Raw genomic sequence first — 13,140 nt, 5'->3', positions numbered from 1 at the left:
CGGAGCCTGTGCTCCGCAACGGGAGAGGACGCAACAGTGAGAGGCCTGCGTATCGCAAAAAAAAAAAAAAAAAAAATCTATTTCATTTGTCAAAGTGAAATGCACACACATTTAATACTCCTGTTCAAAAGACAATCATTGAGGATGCCTATACAGAATATAAGGGTGAGACGAATAATTTTTTTTTTTTTTTTTTTTTTGCGGTACACAGACCTCTCACTGTTGTGGCATCTCCCGTTGCGGAGCACAGGCTCCGAACGCGCAGGCTCAGCGGCCATGGCTCACGGGCCCACCCACTCCGCGGCATGTGGGATCTTCCCGGACCGGGGCACGAACCCGTGTCCCCTGCATCGGCAGGCGGACTCTCAACCACTGAGCCACCAGGGAAGCCCTAGACGAATAATCTTTAACGAGAATCTTGCCTGTCTTGCCTTGTCCTTCCCTAGGTGTAGCCTGAATTACACATGGAGGTGAGGCCAGGAAAGGCACTGATGTCCTCGAGCTTTTGTAAGACTCCTTTGTAGCACAGACGTTTTACAGTAGCGTGTTGTCTGCTCCTACAACACTTTCTCCTGAATGATTTGCCTCCGTGGGTTGAATAAAATGGGGGCGCTCTAGCAGAGGGTGACTATTTATGACGCCTAGGCCTCCTCATATGCTTTGAAAGATCATTAATTACTGACATTACCATGAGCAGAGCAGAGGCATCTAGTTATCCTTCTCTCTCCAGATACAGGCAAGAGGAGAAATATCTAATTCCAACCTGCCCTCAATCAATTTCGAACTTTGCTCTAGGCCTTTTTCTTTCCAAGAACCCTTCAGAGTCTTACCCAGTCCCAGGATGGTTTGATGGGCTATATGTTGCACTAGGGATGAGACACGTAAGGCACTTTTGATAAAAGTTACGTGCCAGTGTGTGTGCATATGGCTGATTCGCTTTGCTGTGCAACAGAAACTAACACAGTATTGGGAAGCAATTATACTCCAATAAAGATCTATTTAAAAAAAAAAGTTACATACCAAGTAATGTCAATGGCCAGCATTCAGAGGTGAGAAGACAGCCTGAGTGGGCATGTACGTGCCTGGGACGCAAGGAGCCTGCTCATCACTCTGCCGCCTCTGGACCCCTTGATCCCACCAAGATCCCTTGGAGACCAAAACCAGAGGCTTCCTCACGAGAACCTTCCTCTACAGCATCCCCAGTACATCTCTGCTTTCAGGCTGAACTTGCCTCCTTCAGCACGCGGGCCACGGCCCAAATGGGCCAACGCCAAGTACCAGTTCACGACGAAGGAACCAAATGAGGGCTCCACTCAGAAGACGGTTCCGAACCTGATCCTAGAAGATTCTACACTTGCCTATACGCAAATAACACAAACTTTCAAGATGGAATTTTAGAAGAACATTCGAATGTATCTCAAAAGGAAAAACAGGACAAGGCGTTCTCTTTTGGATAAGATTAAATCTGAGGTGGGGGGAGGGATAAATTGGGAGATTGGGACTGACATATACACACTACTATATAAAAAATAGATAACTAATAAGGACTTACTATATAGCACAGGGAACTCTACTCAATACTCTGTAATGACCTACATGGGAAAAGAATCTAAAAAAGAGTGGATATACGTATACGTATAACGGATTCACTTTGCTGTATATCTGAAACTAACACAACATTGTAAGTCGACTATACTCTAATAAAAATTTTAAAAGATTAAACCTGAGATGAGACTTTTCACCAGCTCTACTTTTTAATTAGTTTTTTTTTTTTTGTAAACACCCTCCTACTGCCACACACATCTATGGAAAAACACATCTCGGGAACATGTGTCCCCAGGAGTAGTAGCTGACCAGCTGTCCTTAAGGTAAAGGTCAAACAGATGTGGGAAGTGACCGGCACACTCACCAAAATGCCACAAGGCCTACCTTGCGTTCAAGGCTCGAGCCAAAATGTTTGCACGCAATGCTTGTCGTAAAATCCAAGCTGTTGGGCTCACTGCCATTTACGTTTGAGAAAGGCAGTTGTTTTTCTAACTAGAACACGGTGAGGTTATGGATTCTGAATTACAATAAAGTTTCAATTATCTTGACTAATGGGGTAACAAAAGTAAATGAAAGTTACAAATACATCCAATGCCTTATTTCAGCTTAAACCCAGTAAACTTTTACACGTGCTGTTAAGAACTGATTTTTTTAAATCAATTTTGATTTTGTCTCTCACTAGTCTTACGGTCATTGGGCATGGCGGACCAAAGAGAGAAGGAAGTGAATAGAAAACAGGAACAATAAAGGGAGGACAAGACTGCCAGGCCGACTCACTGTTGCACAGGATAGTAGGAGATGACAACTTCTCAAATCAGAGAATCAGTTTTGAAAAGGTGTGATAGGACCTTACTGTATCATATGATCCAATGGAGGGTTTGAAAAGGTTTGAAAAGGACCTTACTGTATCATATGATCCAATGGAGGGTTCTTTTTCTGTTTTAATTTTATTGCAGTATAGTTGATTTACAATGTTGTGTTAATTTCTGCTGTAAAGTTATACACAAATTCTTTTTTCATATTCTTTTCCATGATGGTTTATCACAGGATACTGAATATAGTCCCCTGTGCTCTACAGTAGGACCTTGTTGTTTATCCATTCTATATATAATAGTCTGCATCTGCTAACCCCAAACTCCCAATCCTTCCTCCCCCCACTCCCCTTCCCCTTGGCAACCACAAGTCTGTTCTCTGTATTTGTGAGTCTCTTTTTGTTTTGTAGATATGTTCATTTGTGTCGTATTTTAGATTCCACATATAAGTGATATCTTATGGTATCTGTCTTTGACTTTCTGATTTACTTCACTTTGTACGATAACATCTAGGTCCATCCATATTGCTGCAAGTGGCATTATTTCATTCTTTTTTATGGCTCAGTAGTATTCCATACTATATATGTACCACGTCTTCTTTATCCATTCATCTGTCAATGGACATTTAAGTTGCTTCCGTGCCTTGGCTACTGTAAATAGTGCTGCTATGAACATAAGAGTGTGTGTATCTCTCTGAATTTTAGTTTTGTCTGGATATATGCCCAGGAGTGGAATTGCTGGATCATATGGTAATTCTATTTTTAGTTTTTTGAGGAACCTCCATACTGTTTTCCATAGTGGCTGCCCCAATTTACATTCCCACTAACAGTGTAGGAGGGTTCCCTTTTCCAATGGAGCGTTCTTAATACCACATCTCAGAAAGATGCCTATTAAACCTCTTCTTGGAAAAAACTCCTCAAATACACTCTCTTCTATTTTACGCCTCTGTTAGAAAGTTTTGTCAGCTACGGAGCTAAAATTTAGTGCCACGTAACTTTACCTACCCATCATAATACTGCCCTCTGGGCTTACTCAAAAAAGCTTGCTTTATTAAAGATGAGACTCAAAACGTCTATAGCCCAAGTCATAATCCATGTCTGTATCTTTTCATATCATAAGGTAGTGGATTTCTTGATTAAGGTGCATTTCAAAACTGGCCTCATTCCACACAGAAGAAATATATATGTTGGGGACCTCCCGTATACAGACAAATGCTCCTTTTTATTTCAACTTTTCAGGATCGCCTGTTTCCTCTGGTTCCAATACAATCATTTGTGCTCTCCTCTGGGTCTTTAACAAATTACACTGAAATAATATAAAACTTTATGCCGTACCTGCCTCTTCAGAGCTTGGAACACCTTTGAGACATTATCTCATTTTGTTATTTCCAACAGGAGCCAATTGTGTTATGTTTACCCCCAGAAATCACTGTTAACACCGGCCACCCTCTCTCTTAAGCTTGTGAGTGGTTTACGGAGCTGAAAATGAGTTAAATAACGGATATGAATCAAAGGTAGGAAACCAGTACCCATTGGTGGAACAACAAACCCCGAGCCTGAAATCACCTGTGACTGGAATTTGGATAATTACAGGAGAGGAGAGCTTCATGGCAGCAGGGATGCTGAAACCTTACTTTTCAAGGCACTTTCATTTAATCGCTTTTAATTCAAAGAGTGATCCGATTTTAGACGAAATGACCATGACACAAAGAGTGTTCAAATGTCTTGCCCACGGACAGTGACCCTAGATAAGATAGGGACAAAGCCATGCAAACTAAAGTGGTCCTTCTCCTTTCACTCTCCATCACCTTCATCTGCCTCTGGTCTATGTAACACCATCCTTTTCTCCCCATAGCACTTACAAGTATGTGAACGTTTTTGTTCACGTATTTTGTTCACTTGTTTTGTCTATCTCTTGAATGAAAACCCTGTGGGAGGGGAAACCTTGCCATTTTGTCACTCAGGTGACCTCAATGCCTAGAACATCTCTTGTGGTCAATAAATGTAGTTGGCACAGAAGAGCATAATACTTGCTCAGCGAGTCCTGTTGAATGAATAAATGACCACAACTGGAATCTCCCGCAGGTATCAGTGCTTTTTCAGTCATGCCCATGGATCTGGGGTGGGAAAGAACACTCAGACGGAGAACAGCTGTCTCACTACCAACACTTTTCTGGTTAAAGAAGCAAAGACATGGCAGTGACTACAGGCAGGCCGGTGCCAAAGCAGAAGAAAGGCAAGGACACTTGTTTTACTCCTTGAGGATTTCTGTTCCCTGAAAAAGTTTCTGAAGGCAAACAATTATTGGTGGTCTATTAAAAAGGAGCAATATACAGCCTGTCAGTCAATTCTACTCCCTTCCCTTATTTTTAGTAACGAATGACGTTCAGGGGCAAGGTTACAGAGAGGAACGGTGATAAGGGATGAGGAATGATTACTCTCTCATGTGGACTGTGGTCTCCTGTTCTGGAGCCAAATCTCAAGCAATCAGTCTGGCAGTTCCCCAAAAGGTTAAACACAGAGTTACTATATGATCCAGCAATTCCACTCCTAAGGAGACACCCAAGAGAAATGAAAACATATATCCACACAAAAACTTGTCGTTCACGGCAGCAGCATTATTCATAATAACTAAAAATTGTAGACAATCCAAATGTCCATCAACTGATGAAGAGATGAATACAATGTGAACTATGCCTACAATGAATATTTTTTAGCAATAGAAAGATATGAGGTACTGACACATGCTACCACATGGATGGGCCCCCAAAAGATCATTTTAAGTAGAAGACAGTCACAAAGGACCACACATTACATGATTCCACTTATGTGAATTGTCTAGAATAGGCAGACCTACAGAGACAGAAATTAGGTTGGTGGCTGCCTGGAGCTGGGGGGTAAAAACCACTTACGGGTAGAGGGTTTCTTTTGGGGATAATGAAAATGTTCTGAAAGTAGATAGTGATATGGTTGCCCTACTTTGTGAACAGAGTACTTTGTAAATAATTATTGAATTGGATACTTAAAATGGGTCAACTGGATGGTATTTGAGATCTCAATAAAGCCGTTATTGGAAAAAGCAGCTCACGTGGTAACCAAGTCCATCGTGTGGTCTGCACAGGGAAGGGCAATGCTGGCATCTCATAGGAGAAAAGCAGCCCTGCCCTGTGCTATCGGGAGTTCTGTGGAGGTGGCCCCGTCCCCCTTACCCTCCACACTACCTTGCTTTGCTCCCACAGGCTTGCCCTGGTCTCCCATTTATCTCACTCATACAACAGGCTTGCTGAGCACCTACTGTCTACTGGGAGCCACGCTAGGCACGGGCCCTGCCGATGAAGGAGGAGCAGGCCTTCAAGAAGCTACCACTTTTGGAATCATTCATTCAACCACAGGGCGGAAAACAGCAAAAGGAGAGTCCTAAGTGGTATTCTGTTGTGGGCAGAAAAGAATTTTTCAAGTCCGGGTCCCAGAAAGGTGAACTCATGTCCACACCAAAAGAGCCCACCCAGGTCTGGTACGCAAATATCTCAAAGGCAGGGTGTCTGGCGTGGTGGGACCCCTGGAGTCAGCACTGACAGGAAGCTGAAAGACACAACCCCCGCATCGCACGCCAGGGCCATGAAATGGTGCCCGTGCCACCCTTCAATTCCATCTGGCAGTACTGTGGGTGTTTCCACTTTGTTTATTTTTCTAAAGGAAAGAGGAGATGGGGGAGGAGGGCTTGAACACAAGTTATTACTCAGCATTTCCATCATGTTTAATGTCTGCAAAGCCCTCCTGCCCTCACTGCGTCCTGAACTGCCTTGAATAATCAAGAAACTTGAGAACCCAGCCAAGAACTCAAAGTACTTAGCAGATAGAAGTACCTATCACTGCGTCTGGCAATGCACGCACCATTAAAAAAATTAATCCCATAAGATAAACACTAATTTAAACCTTAAGCCAGTATAATCATCTCTGTAAAGCTGACCTGCCACTTGGCAGTTAATGAAGTGAATAAGCTCATACTCTAAATCTCGTCATTCACACCCTGACACATGTCCACTTTTACAGAACGGGCGCTGACATCCTTTTTTAAATTTTATTACTCATTTACTCGTTCATTCATTCATTTATTTACTTTCAGCCACGCCTTGCAGCGTGTGGGATCTTAGTTCCTGACCTGGGATCAAACCCATGCCCCCTGCCTTGGAAGCATGGAATCCTAACCACTGGACCACCAGGGAAGTCCCTGACGTCCTTCTTTGAAATGAAAGAATTCTATGGCTGGCCCCCAAGCATTTTATGGTAACAATTAACAAGAAAATTGGCTTCTTGCTGTCAGGACCTACAGCACCTGGATCATCATAGTCTAGATGCAGCAGTGATCAAGTAACAGTGTTTTGTATGAACTGGGCCAGCACTTCTGGCAAGTGTACCGCTGTGTAAGTTGTAATATATTAGGTGCACCGTGGCTTTTGGACTCAAGCTCCGGAAGGTATTTGAAACAGACGTGTTTGTGTGTTTACATTTATATTCAACCAAGCTTGGTGACCACATTAGCTTGGTTCATAGGAGTGCTACTTTTAGGAATGCTCATTGGTCAACTGGGAGATTGCTCAGTAAAGTAAAAATAATAAGCACACTTAAAATTACCATTAATATGAATCATGTGAGGACAAAGTATTTCAATCAACTATTTCAAGAAACATTGGGGTCACATAAAAATGAAAAAAAAACTTTGAAAATGTATTTAAAAGGTATCATCGGGCTTCCCTGGTGGCGCAGTGGTTGAGAGTCTGCCTGCCGATGCAGGGGACACGGGTTCGTGTCCCAGTCCGGGAAGATCCCACATGCCGCGGAGCGGCTGGGTCCGTGACCCATGGCCGCTGAGCTTGTGCGTCCGGAGCCCGTGCTCCGCACCGGGAGAGGCCACAACGGTGAGGGGCCCGTGTACCGCAAAAAAAAAAAAAAAAAAAAAAAAAGGTATCATCTACTTGACTTCAGATCAACTCTGTGCTCTTCCCTCCCACACTCTGCAGGTCAATTAGAAAAGCCTGACAATACAACACACACACACACACACACACACACACACACACACACACACACACACACACACACACACACACACACACACACACACACACACACACACACACACACACACACACACACACACACACACACGAGCTAACATGGTATAGTAAAGAATTACCACATCTAGATGTGAAAAAGAACAAACTCAGAAAGATGAGGCCAGCACTGGCGGCTGCTTTCCTCTTGGGGCATCTGCTGAATTAAGAAAAGATTCCTGAGCGGCTAAGCAGCATTTCTGACGGCCTTGTGGGGTCAGGAAAGCCCTGGCACTGCCAGTGAATTGGCTGCAATTTCAGACAAAAAAGACTAAGGAAAAAAGCCTTACTGCAGATGAAGATAATGATAAAAAGTTTTACAAACAGGAATTAAAAGTTGGAATTAATATAACAATTCTAAAGTTGTATGCACCTAAAAACAGTTCTGAGAATACAGAAAGCAAAAAAGTGACATCACTGTAAACTGACGCAAACTGCAATCATGGGGGAAGGTTTAACACAGTTCTCTCAGCAACAGAAAAAGCAGAAAGAAGGTTAGCATATGGCAAATTTGGGGAAAAAAAGTGACAAAATCACAATCTAATTGTCATCTATAGAACTTTGCACCCAGTAATCGTAAAATATACATTCTTTTCAAGCCCATGGAAACTGAACATGTGCCTTTTACCGGTATAATGGAAAATGTGTGTCCATAAAGACTAGGTAGAGTAGATTAATTTGGCCCAGACAAAGCTGTATGACCTAGTAAGGCTTGAAGAGACTATGGTTTCAATATGTAAAGGAGTTCAAGAAGATAAGTAGGACTTCCCCGGTGTGCAGTGGTTAAGAATCCGCCTGCCAATGCAGGGGACACGGGTTCGAGCCCTGGTCCAGGAAGATCCCACATGCCACGGAGCAACTAAGTCCGTGCGCCACAACTACTGAGCCTGAGCTCTAGAGCCCGCGAGCCACAACTACTGAAGCCCACGCACCTACAGGCCGTGCTCCGCAACAAAAGAAGCCACCACAATGAGAAGCCCACACACCGCAACAGTAGCCCCTGCTCGCTGCAGCTAAAGAAAGCCTGTGCACAGCAACGAAGACCCAATGAGCCATAAATAAATAAATAAATAAAATAAATTTATATTAAAAAAAAAGAAGATAAAGTAGATTATCCCTAGTGTCTTGGTGATGCCATGGAATCAATGTTTGGCTGGACCTAAGATGGTGAGAATAAAAATAGAAGACAGGGGCTTCCCTGGTCGTGCAGTGGTTAAGAATCCGCCTGCCAATGCAGTGGACACGGGTTCGAGCCCTGGTCCGGGAAGATCCCACATGCCGCGGAGCAACTAAGCCCGTGCGCCACAACTACTGAGCCTGCGCTCTACAGCCCGCGAGCCACAACTACTGAGCCCGTGAGCCACAACTACTGAAGCCCACACACCTAGAGCCTGTGCTCCACAACAAGTGAAGCCACTGCAATGAGAAGCCTGCGCACTGCAACAAAGAGTAGCCCCCACTTGCCACAACTAGAGAAAGCCTGCACACAGCAACGAAGACCCAACGCAGCCAAAAATAAAATAAATAAATAAATAAATTTATTTTTAAAAAAAAATAGAAGAGAAGGAATAGAGTGGGAAGCATCCACACAGCCCTCCCTCCCTTCCCCTGCCCCTGGCAGCTGCACGAAGACACTCTGAAGTGCGTGAAGGGGAGAAGGATGATGCAAACCACCAGCCCTCTGCCTAAAACTAAAGGAAGGAAGAGTAAAAACCGAGCCTTCTGTGCAATGCGGCAGACGGCTTAGCTTTCCTATGGCCGAGCCCTACTTCCTTTCCTTCGGACCTCCCATCTCCTCTTCCCCATCCTGCGTCTGTCTGCCTTGCCCTTGGAAGCCGCACTAGGTTCTAGACGACCACCCTTGCCATGCTATCATCAGAACCATTTACATGGGGGGGAGGGGCCAGACCTGCAAATCCAGAGTTCTTGTCCTAAGAAGCCTTACCCTATGAGAAAAATCTGCCTAGCTTCCCACCTCATGCCTGCCCCAATCTTCAGAGAGAATCAATGGACCCTCAATGTTCTTTGCTTTGATCCTCAATGTTAGGGGCCTCGAGACATGTTTGTTGTACTCTGGGCATTTGGATTAGAAATGTGGATACGTGGATGAGTCCCGTTAGGATTTAGAGAGCTTGAGTTGGAGCGAGAAGCCTGGGGGGTGGTGGTGGGGGTGCAGACATGACCTGTGCTCTTCAGATGACCTGGGAGCCCTGGGCAACTGCCCAACAACCCACTTACAGGTTAACTGGGACCCCCTCCCCAACCCGACCTAGTTGCAGGAAATATACTCGTAGGCTTTCCAGACCTAGAGTCGTCCGGACCTAATTCTCTGAAGGAATCTCAGCAACACCAGTAAGTCTCTCCCTCATTTCTCCCCGAGGCTGGGAACATTTAGTGCTGAGAAGAAAGGCCACTTCAGCAGCTGGGCTTCCTTCGAGCTCCCGCCAGACCAGAGGCCAGGGCCTTCTGCATCCGGTCACATTTTTTTTTGAATTTTTATCGGTTTATTTAGTTATTTTATCTGAGAGAATTTTTATCGGTTTATTTAGTTATTTTATCTGAGAGAATTTTTATCGGTTTATTTAGTTATTTTATCTGAGAGAATTTTACAAAGAAATAAATGTTTTTGCCTTTTAGAATGTGAGTTGAATTATATGCTTTTCCTATTTATTTTCAGTACTTATGAACAGATAGCATCTTTCATGTATTAAGGTCTTGCTTCAGGAGAAGCCGCTGGAAAGCAGCAGTGCTTCATCTCATGTGGCTCTGTCACTAGTTGTATGACGTGAGGCACCTTATTTACTCTGAACATCAGTTTTCTCAACTACGTTAAAAAAGTGAGCATGGGGCTTCCCCGGTGGCGCAGTGGTTGAGAGTCCGCCTGCCGATGCAGGGGACACGTGTTCATGCCCCGGTCCGAGAAGATCCCACATGCCGCGGAGCAGCTGGGCCCGTGAGCCATGGCCGCTGACCCTGCGCGTCCGGAGCCTGTGCTCCGCAACGGGAGCGGCCACAACAGTGAGAGGCCCGCATACCGCAAACAAAAACAAAAACAAAAACACAAAAGTGAGCATGGGTTAACTTGTGTAATTTTTAAGAGTTCTATATTTTTGAAAGTCAATAATACATATTTTTTCTTAATTAGAAAAAAACCCTTGCCCTGCCACCCTTAGAGGATTGCCGTAAGAATTAAATAGGATGGCATACGTATAACAGCACTGAAACCTCACAAAATGCAGAGTCACAGATTTTGGTTTTGGTTGTTTTAGCTACATGGCGTAGCATGCAGGATCTTAGTTCCCCAACCAGGGATCGAACCCATGCCCCCTGCAGTGGAAGCGCGGAGTCTTAACCACTGGAGCACCAGGGAATTCCCCAGAGTCACATATTTTGATGCTGGCCTCTGGGCATGTCTGCGCTCATGCACTCAGCTGGCTGTTCTGAAAACACCCACAGTCCAAAACTGTATACCCTAAGCACTTCCTGGATTTTTACTAGCATCACTTCACATGTAAAGCATGTTGATATTTGCTCTAAGTGCCTTATGAATAAGTAACTTCTACTGTTTGGGCCTTGCTCCGTGTCTGGCAGAAGGCCATCCGGACTTACCCTCATACATCTCCAGGATGTGAACCGTGTCTCCAACCTGCAAGGACAGCTCCACATCTTGAGAGGCATTGTAGTTGTAGATCGCTGGAAAGGAGAAATAAAAGAGGGACATGATGGCATCAGTGGCAGTTCAAATACAAGTCACCAAACACATTAAAAATAATAATAATAATACGAGTCACCAAAGAGCACATTGAGTGGTTAGTGAACCACTCCTCTAACAAATAACCCTCTCTTTAATCATTTCAGGTGAATCCCCCACTGAAAAGCAGAGGGCATCCTCCTGGACTCCCATTACTGGTATGTTACAGTCATACTTCCATCCAACAAATATTGGTTGGTTGCCTACCATGTACCACATACTGTGCTAGAGACTGGAGACAGAGTGTTGAAACACACAGATGGGGTCCCTGTACCAGGGATTTTTAACAGTTTAGTACGGGAAGAGATATAGTAAATATATTATTACAGAAACAACTCCTTAATTAAAATGGTGATAAGAGTTATCAGCCTATAACACCACTGAGCTTATGATCTCTAGGGCATAGGGCGAGCCGTCTCCCAGCTTCCCTGACACAGTAACAGGCAGCCAACGGACCACGTGTGAGTCCCACCTACCCCCCCAGTAATAGACTAACACTGGGTGGCTGCCTCACCCCAGCTCTAGGTACCCTGGGGAAATGGGGTGTCCCCAAGGTGACCTCCATCACCACAGTCCTTAGGACTGGCAATGACTGGACCACAATCATACAAAACAGTAGACAAACTCTTGTAACTCCAAAAGAAGAAGGCAATCCCATTTTAAGACGGGTAAGAGCTCTGAAGAGACATTTTACCGAGAATCATATATGATGACTAATAAGCACCAGAAAAGACGTCCAACAACCATTAGTCATCAGGGAAATGCAAACTAAAACCGCAACGAGATACAACTTCTCACCCACCAGAATGGCTATTAATTTTTAAAAGGCAGACTTGGCAGGAATGTGGAGAAACTGGAACCCTCATGCATCGCTAGTAGGAACATAAAATGACACAACCTCTTCAGAAAACGGTTTGGTAGTTTCTTAAAAAGTTAAACATAAATGTACGTGCAGCCCAGCAATTCCGCGCCCAGTTACCTACAAAGAGAAATGGAAACGTGCTGACACAGAAACTTCATGTGACTATCCACAGCTGTTGTGGTAGGCAGGATAATAGCCCCCAAAAGATATCCACATCCGAGTTCGGCATCTGTGAATGTTTCCTCAGGGGGCAAAAAGTGTGAGTTAGTTAAGGATACGGAGAGGAGGTTAATCTGGAAATTCAGGGTGTGGTCCAAACACAATCACACGTATCCAGATGACAGAGGGAGTTTTGAGAGTCTCACAGAAGAGAAGGCAACATGAGGACGGAGGCAGAGGTGGAAGTAACATGACCTCAGGTCAAGGACTGGCACCACCACTAGCAGCTAGAAAAGAAAAAGGACGGAATCTCCCCTAGAGCCTCTAGAAGGAGCACAGCCGGTCAACACCTTGATTTTAGACCTCTGGCCTTCAGAACTACGAGAGAATAAAATCCTCTTGTTTAAACAACCAAGTTTGTGGTAAGTTGCTAGGACAGCCACAAGAAACCAATATAGCAGCATTATTCACAACAGCTGAAAACTGGAAACAATTCATCCACTGAAGAATGAGTGGAGAAGTAAAAACAGGGTGTGTCCACACAATGGAATATCAGTCAGCAATAAAAAGGAATGAAATACGAACACATGCCACAACACGGATGCTTCAAAGACATGCGAAATGAAAGTCCCGTGCACAACACATACGTTAGGCTTCCATTTCCTTGTAACGTCCAGAAGAGGCAAGTCTATCAGCGACATAGGGCAGCTGATTGTTTCGTGGGTTGGGGGTGGGAATAGCGACAGAGCACAACAGGCACCAGGAAGCTTTACAGAGAGATGGAAACATCCTAAAACTGGATTGGATTGTAGTGATGGTCATATAACACTGCACATTTACTAAAAATCAATGCACTATATGCTTACAGTGGGTGGATTTTATGGTATATAAATTAGAC

The 13,140-nt window shown here is 44.2% G+C and overlaps 1 protein-coding gene across 1 annotated transcript in view; it reads right to left on the bottom strand.

Annotated features, from left to right (window-relative positions):
- Positions 1 to 13,140, bottom strand: part of LOC132523878 (dedicator of cytokinesis protein 5-like) — a 91,012-nt gene that overhangs the window by 20,244 nt on the left and 57,628 nt on the right. The window contains exon 2 of the mRNA XM_060155711.1: positions 11,080 to 11,163. Coding sequence (XP_060011694.1) covers positions 11,080 to 11,163 — 84 coding nt within the window. The remainder of the gene's footprint in view (positions 1 to 11,079; positions 11,164 to 13,140) is intronic.

This window comes from Lagenorhynchus albirostris, chromosome 7 (genome assembly GCF_949774975.1).
Source record: "Lagenorhynchus albirostris chromosome 7, mLagAlb1.1, whole genome shotgun sequence".
Classification (NCBI taxonomy): Eukaryota; Metazoa; Chordata; class Mammalia; order Artiodactyla; family Delphinidae; genus Lagenorhynchus; species Lagenorhynchus albirostris.
This window is presented reverse-complemented; position numbering and strand designations above follow the sequence as displayed.